The 26,292-nt window shown below is 46.7% G+C and overlaps 2 protein-coding genes across 11 annotated transcripts; one reads left to right on the top strand and one right to left on the bottom strand.

Annotated features, from left to right (window-relative positions):
- The first annotated feature begins 3,567 nt into the window (after positions 1-3,567).
- TMEM176B (transmembrane protein 176B) lies at positions 3,568-25,930 on the top strand. Of its 8 annotated transcripts, none has more exons than XM_023250725.2 (9): positions 3,569-3,783; positions 13,282-13,388; positions 18,149-18,312; positions 21,319-21,527; positions 23,253-23,363; positions 23,722-23,778; positions 24,000-24,230; positions 25,134-25,253; positions 25,593-25,930. In XM_023250725.2, exons 4-9 carry the CDS (start codon positions 21,324-21,326, stop codon positions 25,683-25,685), a joined length of 816 nt encoding a protein of 271 aa, XP_023106493.2. In that variant the 5' UTR covers positions 3,569-3,783; positions 13,282-13,388; positions 18,149-18,312; positions 21,319-21,323; the 3' UTR covers positions 25,686-25,930. The 8 variants fall into 8 exon arrangements, with proteins under 8 accessions (XP_011278946.2, XP_019681563.2, XP_023106494.2 ...); XM_011280643.4 differs by having other exon boundaries at positions 21,316-21,527; XM_003983215.6 differs by having other exon boundaries at positions 13,143-13,388; positions 21,316-21,527.
- Positions 13,318-17,827, bottom strand: TMEM176A (transmembrane protein 176A). 3 transcript variants are annotated; one of them, XM_006929500.5, is made up of 7 exons: positions 17,703-17,827; positions 16,745-16,946; positions 16,173-16,283; positions 15,019-15,075; positions 14,626-14,847; positions 13,980-14,087; positions 13,318-13,615 (listed from the first exon to the last, which is right to left on the bottom strand). In XM_006929500.5, exons 2-7 carry the CDS (start codon positions 16,940-16,942, stop codon positions 13,574-13,576), a joined length of 738 nt encoding a protein of 245 aa, XP_006929562.2. In that variant the 5' UTR covers positions 16,943-16,946; positions 17,703-17,827; the 3' UTR covers positions 13,318-13,573. The 3 variants fall into 3 exon arrangements, with proteins under 3 accessions (XP_006929562.2, XP_019681566.2, XP_019681567.2); XM_019826007.3 differs by having other exon boundaries at positions 16,745-16,942; positions 17,703-17,826; XM_019826008.3 differs by lacking the exon at positions 16,173-16,283.
- Positions 25,931-26,292: the final 362 nt, after the last annotated feature.

The raw sequence follows: 26,292 nt of genomic DNA, 5'->3' as shown, positions 1-26,292 counted from the left end.
AAACCAAGTCTCTAGGGCTGACCCTAATTGGTTTCCTCCTCTTCTATTCTGAGCACCCAAATTCAGCCCATGTGCCTCAGGCGGGCTCAGTTCATGCGCCTTCAGGCAGAGAACATCATGTTCGGAATCATGGACAAGACTAATCAGAAGTAGTTGGAGTCACTCTGTTCCCCCTGCTATCCACTTTTCTTTCCCTGGTAATGGAGTGACAGGAAAGCCTCATTCTATTATGATCAGGCACAGGGAACCAGCATTGTCCCAGGAGTTAGGCTGAGTTGGGTAATGTGTAAGAGCCCCCGCCCTCTGGTAAGGACTGCCGGGAGATGCAAACACACCTGAGCCAGTCCTGACTTCAGGGTTTACGTGCTAGTTGGGGAGATAGGGGGGGGGCTACAGAGAACACGCAGGGTGGAAGTGTAGGCTGGGGGCTTCCCGAGCGAGGGAGGGTCGCCTGCTTGCGAAAGGGTTGTAGACGTAGATGGGGGCAAGTGGGGTCAGCGTGATTGCAAATAGGAGCTGGGCGCACAGCGGGGTGGTCCCTCCCCCCCCTCCCCCCCGCCTGACCCCGGAAAGGGTGGGTGCTCCCGGGGCAGCCCTTGGAGGTTCCGTCCTGCAGGGTGCCGCGGGTCAGGACGGGCGGCGGAGGATGGGGCTCGGGGACCGGGTACGGCCTCAGGGGCGGGGGCGTCCTTCAAGGCTACATCCCACCGCGCCCGCCTCCGCTAGTGCAGAAGCTCCCTTGCTTCCGGGGTCAGAGTAAAAGCCCACCGCGCGTCGGGGCGTTTCCTCTCTCGAGGCCACAGCTCCCTGCTCATTGGCTGTGAAGAGAGTGAACAGCAGGCAGGTTGTCCATTGGCTACGAGAACATGGCCACACCCTCTCTCTAAGCCCCGCCTTCCCACCCCGTGATGGGGAACAGCGCCACCTCGTGTCCGGGTAGCGCGGCTTCGCGGAGTTCAGAAATGCTTCTGTTCTGGTTTTGGTTGCGCTCAGCAAATGTTGAATGCATGCCCACCGTGGGCAGGCACTATGCCAGGGGCTGATTTCCCCTACATGGCAGGGATAGGCTTGTATGCTACTCGGGATAGCACCACCCTTCTAAATTCCTCTCATCTCATCCAAACCACGCGACCCTTTAGGAATTCAGCAATGGAATGAGAAGTTTCTAGCTACGGTGGCATATCATTTCATTCAATCCTTACATCTAGCCTCAGCTTCTTTCACTGCGTTTTCTTTTTCTGGCTTTAAACGTTTTGGGAAGTTGAGGCATCCCTGATGTTGATTTTACTTTTTTCTCCATGAAAGTGCTGCTCCGCGTATGAATTCATCTCTAAGATTGTGGTTCTCAATTTTGGGCAGTATGTTTTCAGTTTGCTGCGACTTCTAAACAACTAGAGTACCTGATTTAGATGTGTCTGCATCCATATCTGTCACAGTAACGGGACACCCTGAATCTTATTTATCATCCAAAATAGGGACTTTAGAACTTCAAGGAGGTGGTCGGTTAGCGTTCCCTCTTGGATTTGGGTCATATCATTTCTAATTTTCAAGTCAGATTATAATCTATAGATTTCTAGCCAGGTCACTTACCACTTCAATGGAATGTGCATTCCTGTTAAGATTTGTTGAAAGAGCTTTGAGTTTGGCAGAACTGTGACTTCTTTATCTTTCTTAAAAATTTTTTTTTAATGTTTATTTTTGAGACAGAGAGGGAGAGAGAGAGAGAGAGAGAGAGAGGGAGGAAAGGGCAGAGAGAGAAGGAGACACAGAATCTGAAGCAGGCTCCAGGCTCTGAGGTGTCAGCACAGAGCCTGATGTGGGGCTCAAACTCACGAACTGTGAGATCATGACCTGAGCCGAAGTCAGTTGCTTAACTGACTGAGCCACCCAGGCGCTTTGTCTTTCTTTTTAATTGTACAATCTAGCATATAGATAAATACACATTAAACATATAAATATGGTTGTGTGATTAATTATAAAGCAAACTTACATACCTCTAAATCAAGTCATTGCTCAGTGCCCCGAAAGCATCTCCAATATCCTCATAATGACGTGCCCTCTTCTCCCTCAGTCCACAAGAGGCATGTATAAATAAAATCTCATGGAAGGCATTTTTTTTGTATCTTGCACATTTCGCTCAATTTCATATAGTTGTGGGTTGTTCATTGCTATCTCATTTTCTACTTTGGGAGTTTGCAACAATTTATATCTCCATTTTATCAACACTAGATATGACAGATACTAGGCTTGTTTTCGGTTTGGGAATGTTACGAACAATGTTTCTATAAATGTCTGGTGCTGGTGAATATGTGTACCTGAGTGTATGCCTCAGAATGCAGTGGTGGTCCCATAAGCCATGTATCTCAATTTTTCTAGTTCATGCATGTTTTTCATGGTAGTTGGTGCCAGTTTACTTTCCTGCCAGCGGTGTGGGAAACTGTTTATTGCCCCACACATCCTCACCAATATTGTCAGACTTTAATATTTTTGCCCAATATGGATGATTATTTTAAGTTATGTTATTGTGGCTTTAATTTACCTCACCCTGAATATTGATAAAGTTGAGCACATTTTGCTTTTGTTTTTGTTAAAAGATTTAAAAAAATGTTTATTTATTTTTGAGAGAAACACAGCGTGTGAGCAGGGGAGGAGCAGAGAGGGAGACACAGAATCCAAAGCAGGCTCCAGGCTCTGAGCTATCAGCACAGAGCCTGATGCAGGTCTTGAACCCATGAACTGTGAGATCATGACCTGAGCTGAAGTTGGACACTTAACTGACTGAGCCACCCAGGCGCCCCAGTTGAGCACATTTTGTAAGCTTATTCATCATTTGGATTTCCTCTTATGTAGTGTGTCTGCTCAAATCTTTGATCATTTTTCAAATTGGGTTGTCTGCCTTATGATTTGTAAGAATTCTTTTTTTTTAAAGTTTTTTTGTATGTGTGTGGGGGGGAAGGGGTCAAGAGGGAGAGAGAATCCCAAGCAGGCTCCTCACTGTCAGGGCAGAGCCCGATGCGGGGCTCGAACTCACAAACCGTGAGATCATGACCTGAGCCAATATCAAGAGTTGGACACTTAACTGACCGAGCCACCCAGATTCCCACCCCCCACTTTTTGAATTTATTTATGTATTTAGAGCGAGAGGAGGACAGAAAGAGAGAGAGGGAAGAATTCTTTATGTTGGGTTAAACCATACGAAATCTCTAGTATTTGACCATTTTTGACTTACAAAACAGGTGGTTTCATATGGTTCAACTGAACACATTCTGGATACTGGACCTTTGTTAATTATATGTATTGATAAATATTTTATCACACTATATGGCTAATCTTTTTGTTTTCTTCATTTATTTTTTGAGGGTCAGAAGTTTCTAATTTTAATGTAGTTGGATTTTCAGTTTTTCCTCTACATGGCTAATACTTTTGATGTCCTGTTTCAGAAACCCTTCTTGTCTTTCGTGCTGAAGGTGACCAGACTGTGGGGGCTTGGAGCTGTGTTCCCAGGACGTTCTGTTCTGGGGCCTGGGTCACAATGCTTCCACTGTGGGGTAGACAGATTCCTTTGACACCTAAGACTTGGCTGGGTTGGGTGGAGGAGAGAGACCACTCCTGGGGTTCTTCTACCATGGATCCCAATTTTCCAAGAAGAACTTTCCAGAAGGCTGCTCCCCCACCATTCTTATGAGTGTGGAAGGTCTTCTCAATGAGCCGACCTGTGTGCCACTTGGGGCAGGACTGAGCTAACATCTCCGTGGATGCTCAGGCGGGGTGGGCTGTGACAGGGTGAGTCCAACTCAGAACTGGGATATCTGGTTCCTGAATTGTGTCCCTGGAGCAGATGAGGTGGGACAGGGAAAAAACTGGCTGGAGACAGTAGAGCAGTAGGAAGCACCCCTCCCCCTCTATATCTGGAGTATTGGGAATGTAGTAACATGATTCTGACCAATTGGCTCACGAGGAACAGGTGGCCTAAGGACATGCCTGATAGAGGAGGGGGAAAATGTCATGATTTATTGGATCTTATTCCTCAGTGTCACCAGGGTTGGGCAAGGCAGGGAACTGTCCAACCTGTTTAGTTTCACTTCCACTACCCACAGTGCCTGCCACATGGAGATATTAGTAGATATTTGTTCAAAAGTGCATTCCTAGTTTTCAAAGAATTGTGTGAAAAAAAGTTACTTTTTACTCTTCTAGTTTCTTCTGAACAAAACTTTTAGTAGCCACTAGGTGGCGAGGTTAATCACATCTGTGTGGCTTGTAAGGGGGATTTCTGTTTCGGGGATTTGAATTTAAATTGAATCTTGTTTTAGTTCTGTTTTTGAACTCAGTCATTAAGTTTGAAAAGCATACCGTCATAAGAACCAACTGCAAAGTTGAAATAAAGGCCCTGGTGAATTGCTTTCTTCCTCAAGCTAAAGATGGTATGAATTTCTCTTCCATAGTGTTTCTGAATCAGTCCTTTTATGGCTTGGCTGAATGTAAATTCTTTCCATTCTTTATTCAGATAAACGAATGTCAACTCAGTTTGCCCTCCTGCACAGAAGTCTTTTACTGTCAGAATCTGGCAACCTCCTTTGTTTATTGCCTCTGGCAGATCTGAGTCTCTGAGAAAAACCTGGCCCGTTTACAAGTCACCTCCACGGCTCTTCCTCAGCCCTCCCCCCACTCCCCCCTCTTCTGCCCCAACAGCCTCACAGAGTCCCGGGATCTTTGGATTTCTCTTCTGCAGGAAATCAGAAGTCACGTCATCCCTGCTTTTTGTTTAAAACAAAACCAAACCCAAAAGCAATTTGTTTATTTGAAAATACAGCTAAGATCAGTTTTGAGGTATTTGGTTTTTATTTTATTTTATTTTATTATTTTATTTTATTATTTTATTTTAATTTTGAGAGAGAGAGAGAGAGAGGGACAGAGAGAGAGAGAGAGAGAGAGAGCACAAGCAGGGGAGGGGAAGAGAGGGAGAGAGAGAAACTCCCAAGCAGGCTCTGCACTGTCAGTACAGTGCCCAGTGCAGGGTCAAACTCACAAACTATGAAATCGGACATGATCCAAGATCAAGAGTCAGATGCTCAACCAACTGAGCCACCCAGACGCCCCTTGAGGTATCGGTTTTGATGGGGAAAATGAAGATATACATCTGGAAATGACTCTGAGACTTTGAGATAGAGATAGGCAAATTACCTCAAATTTATCTCATTATTATTATAGTAAAACTGACTTTTTTTCCCTGTGAACAGTTCTGTGAGTTTTAATGCATGCATAGATTCATGTAATCAACACCATGATCAGGATAAAGAATAGCACCATCACCCCCAAAACTCCCTTGCACTACACCTTGTTTAGTCACAGTTTCTGTTCCACATTGTGCCTGTACTCAACAATTACAAAAAATATTGTGCCACTTCCTCTGGCCATCATGGTTTCTGATGAGAAACCACAGAAATTTGGATCACTCTTCTTTGTAGGTAATGGGTCACTTTTGTTGGGTGGTTTTCAAGATTTTTCCTTTGTCTTTAGTTTTTAGCAGTTTGATCCTGATATGTCTGTGCTTGTGCTTCTTGGAATTTGTTCTGTGTAGGGTTCACTGAGCTCCCCGAATCTTGAGGTTTATGGCTTTCACCAAATTTGAGAAGTTTTCAACCATATTTATTCACACAAGCAAAAGTCATTCTTCTGGATAGCTTTCATTTACCTCTCCAGATAGTCTTTCCACCTTTCTCTAGCCTTCTGTGTGCCCCAAAGGAGAGTCTCATATCGATCACATCAGTAAGCTCTCGTGTTCTATGACTTCCCACTGGGTTTGGCCAATAGGAAACACTAGCAAGAGATCGGAGGGGGGTACTTTGGGTATTTACTTGCCAGGATTCCTCCCTGAAAGTTCATCTCAGGCTGGCTGTGTCTCTTTTGGAAGGGGACAGCTCAAATCAAGCACCATCCCTGTCAACTTTCTCGGTGTCTGGCTGAAACACAGCAATTGCTTCCTTTCCTCATCTTTTGGGCCGAGAAGTAATGATACCCTCCCTGATCCCCCTAGGTTAAGGACCCCAGTAGGGCATGATCACATACAGTTCCCTACAGTTTGCTGGCACCCTTGTACATAGCCCCTTTATCAAACACTTCTCAAATGATCCACTTCGAGTGTGCTGTCCATTTTTTGCATGGACCCTGACAAAAAGAGTGGTTTTTTTGGGACCACAGTTGGCCTGTCACCCTCATCATTCCTAAGGACTCATCACTCTTGAGCAGGCAGCTGTCTCTCATTGTTCCTACAGGTTTTGATACTTTTCCGAGTTGGGCATCCTGAAGAACAAAGGTCCATTCAATTTTTGCTGATAGGTTTTACATCAATAGATTTGATGAATGACTTTTGCACTAGTCATTATTTCATATTGTTTTGAAATTAACTCAAGCAAAGGAAGTCCTGATATGTACTTTTTATTGTGATTATATCATTCAAACAGAAGGGGGAAGAAAATGTTTATGTGCAATTTTTGTAATCATAATCATAATGCGTCTACCACCTAGGTTAAGAAGAAACTATGACCACTACTGCAGACCTCTATGCAATTCTCTTAGACACACTTTCCCCCTCCCCATTCCTGATTCCCCTACCCTGGTTTTCCTCTCATCCATCTCCCTGCTTTCCTTTTTAGTTTTGAGATATGTAGGTATAAATAACACATTCTTTTATTTTGAAGTACTGAGGGGCAAGTACGAAGCTGGGTGTGTCAGGAATGGTCAAGACGGCCATCCCTGCATGAAGATCAGAGACTGGATTGCCCTCCAGCAAGTCATGGGAACCCTTTCTGACAGAAGTCGGTACAGAGTTAGGAGCAAGTCTAGGGAAATGTAGAAGTCACCAGATCTGAGGCTGCTGCCAGGGCTGTATTATGGGCCAGAAGGAATATGGTCAGTGGGTCACCATAGCTCACCTCCCACTCACTGGGCTTGGACAGAGCAAAGCAGAGCCCTTCTTTAGGGGGTGATAGGACCATCCTTGGCATACCCAGGTGGTAGGATACTAAGGGGACATGCACAGGATCCAGACAATTCAAGTAAAATAAGAACCTGACCATTTCAGTCTTTGGTCTGATGCTGGTTGATCATACTCCACTTTTCTTCTATGACTCATGTTATCCACGTAGGCCCAAACAATGCTTCTTTAAATATATATAACCAGGGGCACCTGGGTGCCTCAGTCGGTTAATTGTCAGACTCTTGATCTCAGCTCAGGTTGTGATCTCACAGTTCATGAGCTCTGTGGTGACAGCATGGAGCCTGCTTGGAATTCTCTCTCTCCCTGTCTCTTTCTGTTCTTTCCCCACTTGTGCTCTGTCTGTCTGTCTCTCTCAAAATAAATAAACTTAAAAAAAAAGATATATAATCAGCTTTCAATTAGCTATAATCAAGTTGTGCTTTCCAGCTTCTGCTCTGGGAGATACTCAGTCTTTTTTTTTTTTTTTTATGTTTATTTATTTATTTTGAAAGGTGGGGGGAGGGACAGAGAGAGTGAGACAGAGAATCAGAAGCAGGCTCTGCTTTGTTCGAACAGAGCCTGTCTGACACAGGGCTCGAATTCATGAACTGTGGTCAGATTATGACTTGAGTCCAAATCAAAGGTTGGATGTTGAACTACTGAGCCACCCACGTGCCCAACATACTCATTCTTTAGATGAAGGATTTTATCCACAATATGCTGACTAGACAGGCTTAGCTCTCACTCTTTTGAGAGGAATTGTATTAATTAGAGTAACATCTGGCTGTAAGTGACAGAATATGTAAAATAACCCAAGTTTCTTTCTCACATAAACACTTAGGTGAGCAGCCCAGGATTGAGTATGTTGTACTATGGGTTACACTTTTTCTGTCCTGTTGTTCTCCAGTGAATGGACTCCAGTGCCAAATCACCTTCTGGTCTAAGAAGGCTTGCTCTGGACCCAGCTATCACACCTGCATTCCAAACATCATGAAAGAGGGCACAGTGGGAAGAGGACACAACCCCTCAACGGGTGCTGCAGGGAACTGCACTACTACTTTCTCCTAAATCTCATTGCCTAGAATTGAGTGACTTGATCATACTTTGCTGGAAAAGAGATTGAGAAATCTAGTCTGCATTCTGAGAAGTTATGTGCCCAGTTAACACCCAGGGGGCCTATTATAAGGAATAAAGGAAAAATGAAAACTGGAGAACAATACTAATCTCTGAGGAAGGGCACCCCATTGCTATTTCTAGGCACAGCAGACCACACCTTCTACTGTGCCTGCACAGTTCAGGTCCACTGATGGCTTAGCTCTGGTCTCCCTAATGCAAATCTAGAAGTTCAAAGGAGGGGATAGTATTTCCATTTGGGGATGTTAGTTTACCTCCTTTGAGGGAAGGAGGAGAGAGGATTTGGGGATTGGTGAGTACTTTCTGTTCTCCCCAATTTTGTCTCTAGTAATCCACATTGCTTCGACAAATTTGTACTGTGGGATGTCCAATTTTTTAGACAGTGTTATATTTATATTTATCACTCAATCCTTACATTAACCACGGGTTTTAGGTACAATTGCCTCTGTTTTACTTTATTTTTTAATTTTTAAAGATTTAGTTATTTTTGAGAGAGACAGAGAGACCGCAAGCGGGGAAGGGGCAGAGAGAGGGGCAGGACAGAAGATATGAAGCAGGCTCTGCACTGTCAGCAGTGAGCTAGATGCGGGGCTCAAACTCACAAAACTATGAGATCATGACCTGAGCCGAAGTCAGACCCTCAACTGACTGAGCCACCCACGTGCCCCCAATTGTCCCCATTAAAAAAAATTTAATGTTTATTTAGTTTTGAGAGAGACAGAGACAGAGTGCAAGCAGAGGAGGGGCAGAGAGAATGGGAGACAGAATCTGGAGCAGGCTCCAGGCTCTGAGCAAGCTGTCAGCACAAAGCCTGACGTGGGGTTCAAACTCACAAACCATGAGATCATGACCTGAGCTGAAGTTGGATGCTTAACTGAGCCACCCAGGTGCCCTGCAATTGTCCTCATTTTAAAAGTGAAAAGACTATATTGCTCAGGAGGTAATTGTAACTGACTCAATGTTGAGGAGCTAGTAAGTGGCAGTGCTGGGATTTGTGCTCAGGTCTTCTTACTTCTGACCCAAAACTTGTCCATTCCTGCATTATTCTCCCTGTTGTCTCTGGTTTGACTCTGCCAGCCAGGGAGCTGTCTGGTCTGAATGCCTACCTGGTCCAACTCCCCACCCCCCCTTTTTTTAAATGCTTATTTAGTTTTGAGAGAGAGGGAGAGGGAGGGGCAGACACACACACACACACACACACACACAGAATTCAAAGCAGGCTCCAGGCTCTGAGCTGTCAGCACAGAGCTCGATGTGGGGCTCCAACTCACAAACCATGAGATCATGACCTGAGCAAAATCGGATGCTTAACCAACTGAGCCACCCAGGCGCCCCTGGTCCAACTCCTTATTTGAGTTTCATGGGACAGTGAGATTGTCTGCTCATCTTGGTCTTTTTTTTTTTTTTTTCAACGTTTATTTATTTTTGGGACAGAGAGAGACAGAGCATGAATGGGCGAGGGGCAGAGAGAGAGGGAGACACAGAATCAGAAACAGGCTCCAGGCTCTGAGCCATCAGCCCAGAGCCCGACGCGGGGCTCGAACTCACGGACCGCGAGATCGTGACCTGGCTGAAGTCGGACGCTTAACCGACTGCGCCACCCAGGCGCCCCAGTCTTTTTTTTTTTTAAGCTTATTTATTTATTTTGAGATGGAGCACGTGCACTTCCACACATGCACGAGCAGGGGAGGGATAGAGAGAGAGGGAAAGAGAGAATCCCAAGCAGGCTCTATGCTCAGCGCAGCACCCAACTCAGGGCTCTATCTCATGAACTGTGAGATCATGACGTAGCTGAAACCAACAGTCAGACACTTAACCAACTGAGCCACCATACGTCCCTGTTCTTGGTCTTTTGATCTGTATCAATTTGAGAATTGGCTAAGCAAGAACTAAGAAAGGCTGTTGAGTTTTTGATTGGAATTTCATTGAATTAATGAGTCAATTTGGAGCAAGATGCCATCTTTACAGAACGGAGTCCTCCCTTCTGTTGACATGGTGTATGAATTTATATTTATTTAAGTATTCATAAACAGTTTCCATTAATTTTATTAATGTCTTGAATATATAGATTTGATCTTAGGTAACTTACAGTTTCCTTGTTATTGTAAATGGTTTCTTTAAGAAGTTATTTTCTCTTTTTTTTAATCAGTAAGGAAATAATTTTTTTCTTAGACAGATATTAAAAGGTAAGCAATCCAAGGCTGGTTTGGCACATGCAATCATGCTGTGGAAAGCACAGGCTCCTTGGGTCTTCCTTTGCACCGTCTCCAGCCTGTGGATGGTGCCCTCCTCGTTATAAGACAGCTCTTCCAGCTGGAAGTACAGGTTCCTGCTTCTGGGAGAGAATGAATAAAATGGGAGAAGGAACAAGTTCTGCTGAATTGACCATAGTGGCCTTTTCTTCTGTAGAATGCTCTCTGCCTTAAAGTCTGATTTTAACAGAGCCAGAGCAATTTAATTCTTATATAACAAAATATTTGTATTATATATAAAATGTGTAATTGTTTAAAAATTTTTTTAATGTTTTTATTTTTGAGAGAGAAACAGAGCGCGAGTCGGGGGAGGGGCAGAGAGACAGGGAGACACAGAATCTGAAGCAGGCTCCAGGCTCTGAGCTGTCAGCACAGAGCCTGACACGGGGCTTGAACTCACAAACTGTGAGATCATGACCTGAGCGGAAGTTGGATGCTTTAGTGACTGAGCCACCTAGGTGTCCCTCTTGTGTTTTCTTAATTCAGAAAATTCCTCAGCCTTTATGTCTGATTTTCTCTCTATTTACTTTTCTCTTTCTTTCTCTCTATTTCTTCCTCTTGGAATTCTGTCCATACATCAAATCTAAATATCTCTTAAGTAGTTCTCTATTTTCCATTTTTTTTTCTGTCTGAGCTGCATTTCAGATAAATCCTTTAGACCAATCTTCTAGCTTAGTATTTCTCTCTGCAGCTATGTCTAATTTGTTTACTAGGGTTTTTATTCTAATGACTATAATTTTCATTTCTAGAGGTTGTCTTTGGGGTTAAAAAATCTAATAATTTTTGCCAAGCTCTTATTTTTGCCAATACTTTAATTCCTTTTTAAAATTTCTTTAAACATATTAAGCATGCTATTTTTAGATAGGAAAATAGCAATGACTGAAGGATTTGTGTTCCTGATTTGATGTTTGTAAATTTATGCTGAATTTCAGTTTCTTTTTTCTTTTCTCTTCCTTTCTTCTTCCTTCCTTCCTCTCTTTCTTCTTTCTTTCTTTCTTTCTTTCTTTCTTTCTTTCTTTCTCTCCATGAAACAGTGTTTTTAGGAATTCTTAGAGGTCCAAGGATGTAGGTGAATTTCTCCTGACAGAATTTGCAATTGGTTTCTAACAGGTGTCTAAGGTCACTACCATCTTGAGGACTTTGAATTCTTTTCTCAGGGTCTCAGATCACCCAAGCAGTAGGAATTCAAGCCCCAAGTCTATATTAGAGTAGATTTGCTTTCATGGGTCTCCAGTCACTTCTTTCACCAAGAGTTTGCTCGTCACATACTTTGATAGGGTGGATTTTCCCCCTAGTTGTTCCCTGAAATTGCAGATTTATATACAGGATTCTTCACTTTGACTCCCCAATTTAAGTGACTCTAGGATTTGATGGCTGCTTTTAGCATGGTTATGAATTGCAGTTTTGGGTTACAGAGTTTGATAGATGCCTCCACAGCAGTGAGCAGGAAACATTAACATAGAGGCTGCTCCTTGCAAGGCCTTGTTCGAAGGACTAGCTCTGGGCTGCCTTCTCCGAATTTGGTTTTTGGAATGTTCTTATACTGATAAGGTTGTTTTGTGTGCTGGAAGCACTGAATTGCATTGTATCAACTTTCCTGGACTGTACAATGTGATTTGAGGTGGACACCTGCTTTTTTTCTGAGAGCCTTGAACTGTGGTCATTGTGCAAGTGGAGAGACTGTCTACGTGAACAGCCTCCAGTAAAAACCCTGGGCTCTGAGACTTCAGTGGGCTTCTCTGAGCAGAAACACTGCATATGTGTTTGTAGGAGTGCTGATAATAGTGACTCCATCTTTGGTCCCCCATCTTGTTCATGTTTGCTAGATCAGAAATGCCAGCCAATGTCGGGATGGAGGAGGCTTGTTTTGGCCCCCCATACATCTGTTAGAGATAACATAGTTTTTCCCTTTCCTGATGCCCGGGTGGTGCCTCAAGACCTAATAAAAGGGTATCTGTCGATTAGGAGCATGTAAACCATCTGAGGTGCATGTGAACACTTTGATCTCATGACAGAATCTGTGGACTGAGGTCTGGACTTTGTGGAGAGTAACTTTGCAGCTGTCGTGGACCCCCCGCGAGTATGTTAGCCTGAATAAAACCCTGTGAAAATGCTATGGAGTGCCTCCTTCATTTTCCAGTCTCAAAGTGCCTTCCAAGTTTGGGGGATACTTGATTATCCTTCCCCCACCTTTGAACTGTGTTATTGTCCCTCCCTTACTGGTAGGAGGATATCAGAAGCCTGAACCCAGACTCCTCCCGAGTCTATCTGATACACTTTTGTCCCTGGTTGATACTGCTGTGGACCCTTTTGCTGTAATAAATACAGCCATGAGTACAACCTTGTGCCAAGTTCTATGGATCCTTCCAAGGCAGCACTGAATGTGTGGGTGCTCATAGAAGTCCCAGACAGGCAGATCATAATATCAAGACTCAGCTCTCTGAATTCATGCTCCTACTTCTATTGTAGCCTATTCAAGTTAGCCATGAATTTAAAAATATATGATTCATATAGTTTCCAGAAGTTCTAGGTATTTTTTTCATGGGGCAACTATTCAGGGTTTCTATTTCCTCAACTGTCTTTAAAAGAAAATAATTTCCAAAATGATTACATCTTCTGTTTCTCACTTTTTCCAAACAGCCAAAAAACCAAAAAACAACAACCCCTCCCTCCCCCAAAAAACAAAACTAATTCTCAGTTTGCCCAGCATTCAGTCTGTTAAATCTGAATCGTAGGGAGCAGGGCTCAGGGCCTCCGCTTGCCTCATCCTTTGTACACAGGCACTTGGATGTACAGTTCCAGAACCATCCTCAAAGAGAGGCTACCTTCATGGCCAGTGACTCCAGACCCAGATGGAAAGTTGGGACAGGGAGGAGCATCTTAGGTTTGCATCAGCTCATTCTCCTCCACCTCTCCCAGCCAAGAGAAATTCCCTGGAAGAATTGTGCAAGAAGCTGGGAGCAACGGCAGGACATTTATTAGCATCACTGCTCAGGAGGGACGGGAAGCAGAGCAGGATGGTGAAGGTGAGTCGGCTGGAAGAGCTTCTGTCACGATCAGTGGGGCAAGGCAGTGGGCACGGCAGTGGGGGCAGGATAGCTGGAGCTGCTGCAGAATCTCTTTTCCCCAGTCTTGCCCTTCTCCCAGGAGCCAGAGGCAGGAACATGCAGTCCAGAAAGAGTCCAGGCTTGAACACTCAGGAAAAGCAAGGCTAGATTTCACTCACATGAAGCAGTTTCTTCTGGTCTGTTTCCTAAGGGAGGCAGAGGGGCAAGATAGCCCAGGGAGAGAAGGTGCAAATCCTTTCCTCCAGGGCAGCTTAGTTCTGGAGCCAACCAGATCCAACACTAGCTTCCTGGTACCTGACGCAAAGATCCCTAGAATCTCACCATGGATGTGGACTTCTCTGCCTTCCTGGGGTCCTTATCGTGGGGACCACTTGATCAAGGAGTGAGGCTCTCTGAATTGGGCCACCAATGGTGTAGAAAGACAGGCATGATGCCCCTTGGGACTCGCTGTAAGGGCTCTTTTCTCCTCCCCAAGCCATGGGCTCTCCATCTCTGTCTCCTCTGGACAGTCTCTCCACCCAAACACAGAAGCATACTTTAGGGACTCACCTTACATTGGAGCCTTTTCCAGCAGTACAGACACATGGGGACCAGAGATGCCAGAAGCAGCAGAGCCCAAACCCCCAAGAGCATGGCCTGAAAACTTATGAACAGGACCTGGGGACAGAGGACCAAATCTGTCACCACCAAAGTGTTGCCATCTGTGCCCTGTGCTGTCGTGCATTTCCAACCTAGGGTCTCTCTCTACCCCTTCATCCTCAAGTCTGTAGCTTCTTGAGGGGCTGAGGAAGGAGCTGTGCATGGGGGGTAAACGAGTCCAGCACGCAGAGAGCAGCCAGAAACCCCTCTCATCAGACCTCAGTGTCCTTGTTCTGACAGTGAAGGGCTCGGGCTACGATTTGGTGCCCCAGCAGCCCCAAGGCTTGAGAGGATCAAGGGAGAACATGCATTTAATGCCTTTGCAGTACTTTGCACACTCACAAGGTTAATTCATTTATTATTATTTCAGTGTTTGTATTTTCCACAAATCTATAACACCCACAATCCCAGGAACTATTTCTTGTTTGTTTAATGCCACATTGGTGGTGACACTAGTCAAGCTAGGTGCAGAACAGGTAACACAGCCTTACTCTTGTGTTCCATCTTGGTCTTTCCTGCCCACTGCCAGCTGCACCCCTCCCTCTTGCCCCCCTACCTTCAGCATGTTCAGATAGGAGAGACACAGGCGCAGCCTTCTGACTTCTTCTGGACTCGGAGTGCTGGGGGGCGGGGTGCCCCTGTACCAGGTGCTCGAGGAGACATCACAGATAAAGTCTCCAAAATCAAAGTAGCCTTTATAGAAATTATCAGCCCCAATGATGATAGCAGCAATGGCCGTGGAGAAAGCTGCCAGGGCGAGCAGGGTCCTCAGCAAGGCCTGGTGAGCAGAGGAGGCAGAGAGAGACCTTGGAGACTCAGTGTCTCTGGGAACCCAGTTGGGGAGAGAGGGGTAGGCCCATGTAGCCTATGTGTGTTTGAGCAGAAGGCTTGGTTGGGTGGCCTCCAGCTTCTGGGCCTGGTCCCCACTCCTGCCCTTCCCCAAACTCACCCAGTAGATGCCACCCCGTTTCTCATAAATGAAGGCAACAGCTCCAGCCAGCACAGCCTGGGGAGAGATGGATGAGAGCAGGGCTAACACAGCAGGTACAAGCCTTTCAGCTGCCAGTAACCCCATCAGCCAGAGCCAGACATGGGCTGGTCCTTCCTTGGCGCACTGCAGGTGGGCCTGAAGTTTTGAGCTAAGCTTTGTCATCTGTAGTAAGCTAATGGTGATGGTTGGGCCAGGATCAAACTCTTGAGGTGGCAGGATCCTCTGTTTTAGGGACATTGGAGAGCCCTCCCTCCCTTCTCCAAAACCTTCCTTTTAAAGCAATGGTGCTTCGTGAAAGTTCCAGATGGTGGATGCCCTAGAATATTGGAGAAGCTCTCAGTGCAGGATGAGTCTCTGGGTGGTCTCTAGTCCAGGCACCTGTCCCAGCAGGTGCTCAGCAACCCCACAACCCGGGCTGATAGAACAGGACATCTAGTACATCATGGTAGACAGAAGGATTCGAATCCTATCTGGCAATTCTAGAACTAATCTGAGTGTTTTGCCTTTGGGTAGATGAGGATGATTACTTTTGGCTCCTCTCTCAATAAATGCGTGTGTTTTGCTATTACTCTGTGAATGTGGGCATGCCAAAGGGCCCCTCAGTGCTACCATGACCTGCCCCCAAGCCCTTGTTGCACACACCCATCTGTTGACATTCATCACTGTCATTCAGTGACCCCTATTGGATTCCCACTGTGTACAGGGCCCGCACAGGGCACGAGGAAATGATGAAGAGTTGACTTTATCTTGTAGAGTATACACTCTCTAGTATGTTCTTCCTCCTCATCTCAATGCAAGTGTCTGGAAATCAGCTATGTCCTAGAGCCTTGGTTGATGTTTGCTGAATTGGGGTGAAGTGGCCCACCTGGTGGGAGAAGGCTGGGGCGGGAAACCAGGATAGCTGGCCAGTCGACTTTGGACAGACCACTACTTTCCTTGGCTGTTTTTTCATCTGCATTCTCAGCCTAGAATAACTGAGGGACTTTTTGATTGCTGACATTTTATAGTACCATGGATGATGGTGCTGGTGCTGATGGTGGTGGTTTATCACCTCTGATAGGAGGTGAATCTGCCCCTTCTTGGCCTGTCAACCATCCCCCTGCCGCACTCACCACAGCCCCTGTCCAGATGGCAGCTCCTGAGTTGCACAAGGGGGAAGAGTAGAAGATGTACAGGAAACTCCCTAGAACCCCACTCAACACCCCCAGCACGATCTGTACCACCTGGAGGAAAAGAGAAGAACTAAGAGCTGATTCCCAGGTGCCTGGGCCCAGGAGCAACCCTCTGCCCCCAAGTCTCAGGCAGCTTTGAGGATTCCAGGTATAAACAGTTGGAACCCCCCATGGAAGAGAAATGGAGAAGGGAGAAGAGAGGAGGGAGAGCCAGCCCACGCTGGGTCTTGAGGAGGGGAGAGGATGGCTCAGGGCTCCACCAGGTGGGACTTTAAATGGCCATGTCTCTCCTGCACCCTTTTAGCCCAAAGCCCACTCTGCCTACAGCTTTTATGGAGAAGGCCAGTAAGTACATAAAAAAGTCAGAAATGGAGCACAGGAGATCTTGATTTCTAATAAGAAAAAACTGGCTCAGCATCTGATTCAGAGAGGCTGGTAATGAGTGTGCACAGCAAAAGAAAGTTCTTTTCCTGATGTGGGGAGCATGGGCACCCCTCTGGGCCCCTACTCACCCAGGAGGCCACCAGTATCCGGCTCCTGCTCCTGGTCTGGGAGAGGTCGCTGGAGATGGGGGAACGAAGCAAGGAGCATCCACTTATCAGGAGTTTGGCCAGAGCTGACTCTTGGTGGATGTGCACATCAATGTAGGTGGGCTGCAGGGCTCCAGGGGCCACCTCATCACTGTCTACTGTCCCCATGCCCGTGGACATCTTTCTGGGAGGGAGGAGGAAGGGAGTGTCAGGGAGAGCATTGGCAGAATGTTTCCAAAGATTTCACTGGCCTTTGGGATTGGTGGAGGTCCCTGATCACAGAGCTGCATCCCTGGCCCTTTCTTGAGAGGTGTCCTGTCAGGACAGCCTAACTCTCCTGGTGCTGTGGCAAATGCTGAGCTCGCTGGAGCCTCCCCCTTCACCCTCGATCTGCTGTCCCCCCATCCTCCCACGGCCTTGAGGTCTGGACCAAGCAGTGCCCTGTATTCCTCACCTCTCCAGACTCTTTTCCCAACCTGCATGTGCCATTGCGGTCCCCACCCGGAGCTCTTGGGCTCCTGGGAAGAACCCAAGTGACCGGCTTCCAGGTGAACTTCTGTTGCCGCAGGTGCTCCACAGAGGGCCCAGGGACACCCCTCAGCCCCTAAACACCTCCCTCTCTACCAACAGCCATTCACCTCTGCACGGCCTGTTCAAGCTGCGCTCCCCACTCCCACACACATCACACACAAGGAAGGACCAAGTTGTGTGCCTGTGGAGGTGGAGGTCAAGGCCAGACTGACTTGGTATCAAAGAGGGACACACCTGCCTTCTGCTCCTGCCACCTTCCTGGAGTCCATTCTCCACAGGCAGTTGGTCCCTCCCTCCCACCATCCTCAGCAAGTTCTGGACCAGGCTTTGGAGGCTTGTGAGGGGGCGGATGGGAGTCCGGTGGGGAGGGGTCCTGGGAAAGGGTTGCCTGGCTGTGGGCTTGCCTCACCTGCTCTCTCTTTGGGTTTCCAGATGGGGGACGGCAGGGAGTGTGCCAACAGGGAGGGCTGAGCTGGAGCTGGGCACCAGGCGGATGGAGAAAGAGGTTGATAGAACACCAGAGGGGCAGGGTGGAGGAGGGGCAGGCTGAATTTTAGCCGCAGCCTCTCTGGAAGACAGCCCAGGCAGAAGGGCCCCTGTGTGGGGGGTTTCCAGCTGCCAGTACATCCTTGGGCTCCAGCTTAGAGAGCATGGGGGCAAGGTGGGTGGACTGGGAGTCCATAGAGGTGATCAGCCCATAGAGGTGATCAACCCTGGGAAGCTTCCCTCTCCCCCATGGCCACCTGGGCAGGTGCTTTCTGAACACAGATCTGCCAGTGCTGTGAGTGTGTGTGTGTGTATGTGTATGTGTGTGCACTCCCATACACACAGTCTCTTTCCTCCACCCTTCACCAGCCTGGTTATCTACTTAAGACTGGACCCCCCCCAGAGGGGCCCCTTTGCCTCAGCCTTTTTCTGGGAAGTTGCGGTGCTGAAGGTCAGGCCCTCCTCCCTCTACCCCTGGCTTCTGCTCTTCTTCTCCTTCCTACCCGCTGGCAGGGGCTCCCAGAGGACAGCAGGTGAGCAGGGCCCCCACAGGCCAGGTGGCCCCTTCCCTGGAGACTCTCACCACAGGACATTTTTCTCTTGCAGAGTCTCCAAAGCCAGGTCCCAAAGCCCCCATCCTATCTCACAGGATGCTACTTGCCCCCATTCCCAGTTCCTATAGGACCTGCTTGGGGGTGGCAGGATGCCCTAGACAGAATGTGACCTGGGGAAGGGAGGGACATGTACTGGCTGCAGCAGCCTGGCTCTCTATCACCTCACCAGGCCTCACCCTACCTTCATTGCCAGTGCAGTAGCTGAGACTCAGGTGGTTTGGTGGTGAGAAGTCCTTCAGAGTGAAGCTGGAAAGTGGAGGGCCCTGATGTAGCAGGGGTCTGGTGGTGTGGGAGGGGAGTTCTCATGGGATTGGCCTGGTCCAGAGGTAGAGCAGGGGGCTCAGCTGAGCTGGGATTGTAATGTGTTGGGGGAAGTGGTGGTTCCCAGGAGGCTCAGGAGGGCTGTTCTGTGATGCTGGCTCCTGGGACCCCAGGGGAGATCTGGCTGGAATCCAGCCGGACGTCCTTATGTATGTCTATCAATAAGTCTGAACCTCCTTGTGTGTCTGCAGAACTGTCAAACACCTATCCTTTTACCTCCAAAAAGAACAGGTAGGTGCAAGTATGGCACTATGTTCTGAAAAGAACATAGAATACAAAAGGAAGACTTTAGGATTGCCATCATTGTTGTTGTTAGAATTGTTACTGATATGATTATGATTTCCATCGTTGATGCTGAAGTAGGATGCCCATTAGAATTACTATGGAAGGTTGCTTTTGGAGGTGGGCAAGTTGATTCCAAAGTGCATATGGAGAAGTAACCTAGCAAAAATGGCCATGAAAGAAAAAAATAACACGAAGGGTTATGAAATAACTCAATTAAATATCCTCATTTTTACTCCATACTCTTTAAAGATTTACTCCATATTCATTTAATTAAAAATTTTTTACATTTATTTATTTTTTGAGAGACAGAGTGGGAAAGAGCACGAGTGGAGGAGGGGCCGAGAGAGAAGGAGACACAGAATCTGAAGCAGGCTCCAGGCTCTGAGCAAGCGTTCAGCATACAGCCTGATGTGGGGCTCACACCCACAAACTGTGAGATCATGACCTGAGCTGAAGTCGGACACTTAACTGACTGAGCCACCCAGGTGCTCCTCATTTAATTTTTTAAAATAAATTTACTCCATACTCATTAAAAAAATATTTTTAATTTTTTTTTGGAGAGAGAAGGGAGAGGAGCAGGGAAGGGGGCAGAGGGAGAGAGAAAGAATCTCAAGCAATCTCCATGCTCAGCACGGAGCCCACAGGGCTCCATCCCATGACCCTGGGATCATGACCTGAGCCGAAATCAAGAGTCAGACACTCAACTGACTGAGCCACCCAGGCACTCCATAAACCCTATACTCATAATTAAAATTGTGGCAATGGTACCCGACTCATCAGAAACACCAATGGGTGGAGTATAAAGACTAGAATAGCCCTGAATTCCAATGAGAATTTCGTTTTTGCTCAAGGGAACATTTTGAATCAGTAGGACAAAGAAAATATATTCTTCAAACAGACCTTATCCTTCAGAAGTTAACCATCTGGGGAAAAAAAACCCACAACAACTTGGACCCATACATTCCAACTTACAAGATAAATCCCAGATGGATTGACATTTAAACGTGAAATTGTAAAGAAATATTTGGAAATCATATCACAGATGGCAATTTTTTGAATACGCAAAGAACTCCTACACAAAACAAAACAGTAAAAATGAGAAGGACATAGGATATGAACAGAGAGCTCACAGAAGAAGAGAAAAAAATGGCTCTTAGACATAGGAAACAATGACCAATATCATTCATAATAAGAGAATTATGGATTGAAATTATACTGGAATAGTCACAGAAAGCAGATCAATGGTTGCCTCAGGCCAGGGGTTGGGAGGCTTACTGGGCAGGGAACATTGCAGAACCTTTTGCAACATAGAAATGTTCTCTGTCTTGATTGTAGTTGGGGTTGTACAAATGTATGAATTTGTCCAATGTCGCTGAGATATGCACTGGAAGGGGGCAGTATATTACATAAAACTAATTAAAATCTAAAATGAAATGTAATTTTCCTGGTACACATTCGAAAAAGACTTAAAGATTTGCTGACACCTTCCTCTGGTCATGGAGAGGGGCAGTGGACCTTCTTCCATCTTGCTCCTAAGTGTGAATTTCATGGGGTAGCTCCATAGAGGGCAGTATCTATTCAAGCGACAAATGCTTATCCCATTTACCTGCCAATTGTTTGTAACCAATTATTCACTGGTTTGTAAGAGACAATTATTGTTTGCAAGAGAAAATAAATGTCTACCAATAGAAGACTGCTTAAAATTCATGATGCGTTCCTACAACAGAATACTTTGCAGCTGGACAAATGAGTGAGAAAGGATCATTTTTGAATACAGTTCTGTGAACAAATCATTGTGCAGACAGTGTATGTAGTATCCTGCCATTTGTGGACAAAGGGGGAAGAGAATATTTTTATATGTTTTTGTGTGCAAAAAATGTCATTGTAGGATATAGAAGAAAATGATAATATTAGTTTCTGACTAGAAGGCAACTAGGTGGTGGGAGAGCAAGAGGAGAAGGAGGGTTTTAAAAGTATACCCTTTTATATCTTTTGAATTTTTTCACCATATGGAAGTGTCATGTGTAAATATATATACTAAGTAAATAATTCAGATTCCTTTCCTTGTCCAACCCAAGACCCAGACAAACCATATCAGACAATTCTGGGGAGAGACCCAAGAATATATGTGGTGAAGAACTCTAGAGGTGATTTGGATTTGCATCCCAGATTAAGGCCACGGTGACATTGATACTTGTTCTGGAAAGACCCTTTGGATGTTGACAAGGGACCGTTTTCTCTCCTTTCACTCAGGTGACATACTCCTTTTTATCTTACTTGGTTCCCAGACCTCACTTCCGTACATCTTCTTCCCAGCAGGAAGGATGACCCAAAATATGGTGACTGTGAATGGAGTCGATGTGGCCTCTACGCTGTCCCAGCCCACTCACATCAACATCCACATCTACCAGGAATCAGCTTTGGCACAATTGTTCAAAGCTGGGGCCTCCCTGAAGGAGCTTTTTTCTCATCCTCTGGACACTAGCCCTTTCAAGGCCAGGATGAGCTATGGGCAGCTGGCACTGGGGGTAAGAGTGGCAGGTACTGCAGAGGATGGTAACTCTCCTTCCAAAGGATGGAAAAAAAGTGGGTTGACTCCTCATGAGAACTTACTAATTGTATCCCATCTTTTTTGGGAAAAGAAAGTTTTAGCAGGTTCCCCACACACTTAGATGGAAAAGAGTGATGGGCCTCTTCTTTGGTACAGCAGGGGCTGTCCCAGCTGGAGGTGGGGGATAGGTGGAAGAATCCCTGGGGGCTGTTAGCTCAGTTGAGTGGAACCCATGTGAACTGAGGGCCTGCAGATGTGAGGCAATATCATAAGCACTTTGGGGAGAATTACAGAGAGAATCCCTAGGCTGTAAACTAAAAGTGCTCAACATCCATCAGAGGGGATCAGATCACTACATGCATAACTAGAATTAAAGGTAAAGCAGGTGAGATCCTTGGGAATTGACCTGCAGGAGTTGGCATCTGAGTCAGACCTTGAATGGAGGAAGAGTGCATGTAGACAGAGGTGAAAGATGGAAGAAAAAAAAATCCCACGTCAGGAGAATGGCAGGAATAAGGAGGGAGAAGAGAGTATGCATCGGGCAAGTCCCGTCAGAGTAAAGAGAATGAGGTTTCTGGCAGATCAGACTGGAAATGCAGCCTAGGGCCCTATTGCTGAGAGCCTTGAGTGACAAGGCGAGAAGTTGTCCTGAATCAGCATCAGTGGTGGGAAGGCTGTGGGTGGCTTCTGAGCAGGAACCTGGGCTCTGGGCTGCCTCACAGCTGGAAATTGTCCAGATAAGAAGGGTGGAGGGTCTGCACCTGCCTGGGTCACAGTAGAAATGACAAAGAAACAGAGGAGTCGACATTATCTGTAAATGATGTCTCTGTTACTTGGGAGTGGGTGGGCTTGGGGTACAAAGGAGGAAAGGAATCCAAGAACATGCTGAGGTTTGGAGTGTGGGTGACCAGGGAAGTGAGGTCCTGGAAGTCAGGAGAATAAGACACTGGGGGTGCAAGTGAGGTGTGGAACTTGGACATGACAGATCTGAAATGCTGCCGGGATGTGTAGGTGTTGACGTCCAAGAGACTGTTGGGTCTCCAGGAAGCAGGTGCTGAGTCAAGAGTTCAATGTGCAATGCCACAGTGTGACAGCTATGAAATGAAAAAGGAGGGAGCAAGATTGGCAAAGGGAGCCACCAGGGCATGACGCAGTCCCGATAAGGTCTCTGCCAGCCCAGTACGGGGCTCCAGAGCAAGGACTGCCCATTATCAGATGCCATGTGGGATGAAAGTGGCCCTCATACCACTGCCCTGCTTCACCAGTGGCCAGTTGGCCATCCCCAAAGAGTGTGCCCATGGCTTGAAAGATGAGGGGACCCTGAAAATGCTGACCACTGAAAGCTGTCAGCCAACACAACTCTTTTTTTCCCTTGAAGGGAGTCCTTTCATCCCATCTTGGATGGGATGATGGGATTCCCAAGGGACAATGAGGAGAAAAAAGTGAGAATCATCAGGTAGGATGACAAAGTGTGATATTTAGGAAAAAGTAATGATAAGAATTCACATCAGAGGGATGGTGAAGAGCCATGATATGCTTGCTGGTTCATGGATGTAAAGGGGCCAGAACCTTCTAGAATCAGAGCTGCAGAGAGGTCAAGACAGGAAAAGGAGAGGAAAGACAGCTAGGTAGGAGCTGGGTGGCCATTCCTGGGGTCTGTGGACTGGTGGAAAGGGACCTGGCTTTTCACCTTGTCTTTCAGGTGACCCAGATATTGCTGGGGGCTGTGAGCTGTGCCCTTGGAGTGTTGCTGTGCTTAGGGCCCTGGATAGAGCTGTGTGCCTCAGGCTGCGCCTTCTGGGCAGGGTCTGTGGTGAGTAAGGAAGGGGCTGTAAGCTCAGTGGGAGGCAAGTGGTTATGGGTGAGGAGAAAGTTCCTTTGGATCTGGGTCAGGGATTTGGGGAAGAAACCAAACACCTGGATCCAAATGCCCTTTGCTATGAGGAAGGTGCCTTAAGGGACAAGCAAAACCCTTTTACTCTCTACTTCCCTCTCTAAGGCCAGGCTGGGAAGGATGGGGCAGCTGTAATGGAGCCCATCACAAGTGTCCATATGCTTACTTTCTTTGTCAGTCCTTCGGATCCTGCTTCAAATCAGCAGTCCTGGGAATAAATGAGGGGTCATTTCAGGAGGGTAAACTGGAGGCCTTTTCCTGTGTCTTGTCTTTCCAGGCTATTGTAGCAGGAGCTGGGGCCATTGTCTATGAGAAGCACCGGGGAAAACTTTCAGTGAGTCTTGGGTGTCCTCTGCCCCCTCCTATGTCTGTTTTTCTGCCCTAGTTTTCGGTCTTCTTCCCTTTGGTCCCTGATACCTTGGGATCTTTGCTACTGGGGGGATGGGGAGGGATTTCTGGCCAGGAAGTGAAGAAGAAGAGACAAGTTTGGAGCCAGGACCTTATGGCTCTATCCTTAGTAAGGAGGGTCTGAGCCCCTGCACTTCTCCCTTTTAGGGCTGCATATCAGGTCTGCTCATGCTGGCTGGTGTCGCCACAGCCATGGCTGCTGTTGTCCTTTGTGTGAATAGCTTAACCTGGCAAAGTGATGGCTTCTATGACATCGACTATGTGTGTGATTACCGAGAACCTGCTGCCACAACCACTGGGTACCAAGAGACATGGCAAAGAAGTCACAAGTCGCATTGGACAGAGGATAGATGTAAAACCTACATGCAAATACTGATGGTGAGAAGAGTCCGGTCTTCCAGAGATTCATCACAAGGCTCTATTCCCAAGGAGCTAGGGCACCGGAGGGCAAAGATGTAGGCTTTTTGAGCGTGGACCTAGGTCTGTGGTTCAGGAGGTTTTAACTTAGCTGGAGACATATTTCAGACCCTCATAGCATAAGAATTCCCTGAATCAAAGGGAATGAGGAGCAAAGAGGAGACACTGAAGAGACGACACCATGGAATACCCTTCTAGCTTTCCTGGTGTGCCCCTGTCCCAGTTATCTATTGTTGTATAACACAACACCCAACATGCTGTGGCTTAAAACTAACTTGTTATTACTTTTTACATTCTGTGGGTTGGCTGGACTCAGGCAGTCTTCACTTGGGTTTTTTTTCATGCAGTTGTAGTCGGATGTCAGTTGGGGATGAAGTTGTCTGAGAGCTCATTTGGGCTGGATCTCCAGGATGGCTCTCACATGGCTGGGAGCCCAGCTGAGGCCATCAACCAGAGAGCCTACAATGGCTCCTGCATGCGGCTTGGGCTTAGGCTTCTCATGGCATGGCAACTAGGTTCCAACAGGAAGTATCTCACTGTGCATATTTTAAGAGGCAGGAAATGGAAACTGCAAGGCATAGTGTCACCCTCCACTGTATTTTATTGCTCAAAACAATTATAGGCTGTTCCAGATTCGAGGGGTGGAGAAATAGACCTGCCTCTTCATAAGGTGTGGTAAGGTCACATTGCAGACCACTATGGCGTAAAGCTGTCGCTGTCCAGTAGTTGGAAAATGCACTCCGTTTTTGTGGGAAGTAGTTGGTTGGACAGAGTTTGATACCTGGCTGGGTTGATAAGATGGTTGTAAGAGCAGAATCAGAGGAGCAGACTCCTGACTATCTCTTTTTCTTCTTTCATCTCTAGAACTTGTTCCTAGGAATTCGTGCTCTGCTCCTGGCTGTCTGTGTCCTGCAGGTCATTGTATCTTTGGCTTCCCTGAGCGTGGGTCTTCGAAGCTTGTGTGGCCAGAGCTCTCGGCCCCTGGTGAGTTTTCGAGGATGCACTGGGGAAAGAATGGGTCTATTTGGTGAAGCTCTGGGAACATGGAGGGTCATCAGGGAGCACGGCTCAGTTGCTTTCTGGAACATGGCTGAGCCCTTTGCTGTGCGAGGAGCATGTGCCAGCACCGTGTCTGGGTTGGCCTCTGACCTCTGCCTCTCCAGGCCCTCCTTTGCCCCTTTCTGTTCCAGATCTCTGGCTAGCTCACCCTCCTCTGTATCTTTTCCTTCACCTCCTCTTTCCTTTCCCAATTTCAAGTTCTATGAAGCTAACAAGGTCCTGTCTTTTCTCCCACAATTATTGACTTCTCCCTGTTTTTTTCAGGATGAGGAAGGGACAGAGAAGAAGCTACTGGGAGAGAATTCAGCACCTCCCTCCCCCTCCAAGGAGAAGACCATGGATGCCATCATCCTGTGAGCCGCCAAAGACCCTGCCTGGGCTCCCACATGTCCCTGATGGGAGTAGCCCAGCGCTACTGGGGAGGACAGCACCCACTCCCCAGGACTCCTTGCTGACCTGCCCTTCACACTTGCCTCTCTTTTGGCCACTGTCCCGGCCCTCCTCCTCTCCCCACTGTTCCCATCACAGTGGCCTCAAGTCATTAAACAGGTGTTGTCGCATTTTCTCCAGCGCTAATTAAACAGAAACAACAGAAAACATCATTTTGCCCAGAAAAGATGTGGTCTCCCTTTGTTTATGCACACAGTGTGCTGTGAAGCGACTTACTCTGTGTTGATACATATTGAATTAAATGAGGGCCAGTTTGTGACATGGAAACAAAGTCCCACTAAGACTAAATTTAATTATGTTCTGCTCTATATCCCAAGTGGCAAACTTCCTTTTTTCGATTTCCTTCTATTCAGTGTAAAGTGAAAATAATTCTCACTTACTGTACTTAGAATACTGAATAATACTGTACTTAGAATCTTTTTACCTATTTAATTTGTCTTTAAGCATCTATAATTTTGACTATAACTTTCTTTGGGATTTATGGGACTATGTGAGGCATGGAGCAAGACTATTT

Source organism: Felis catus, chromosome A2, assembly GCF_018350175.1.
Source record: "Felis catus isolate Fca126 chromosome A2, F.catus_Fca126_mat1.0, whole genome shotgun sequence".
Taxonomy (NCBI): Eukaryota; Metazoa; Chordata; class Mammalia; order Carnivora; family Felidae; genus Felis; species Felis catus.
Note: the sequence above shows the minus strand (reverse complement) of the source record. Positions and strands in the feature narration are given on the sequence as shown.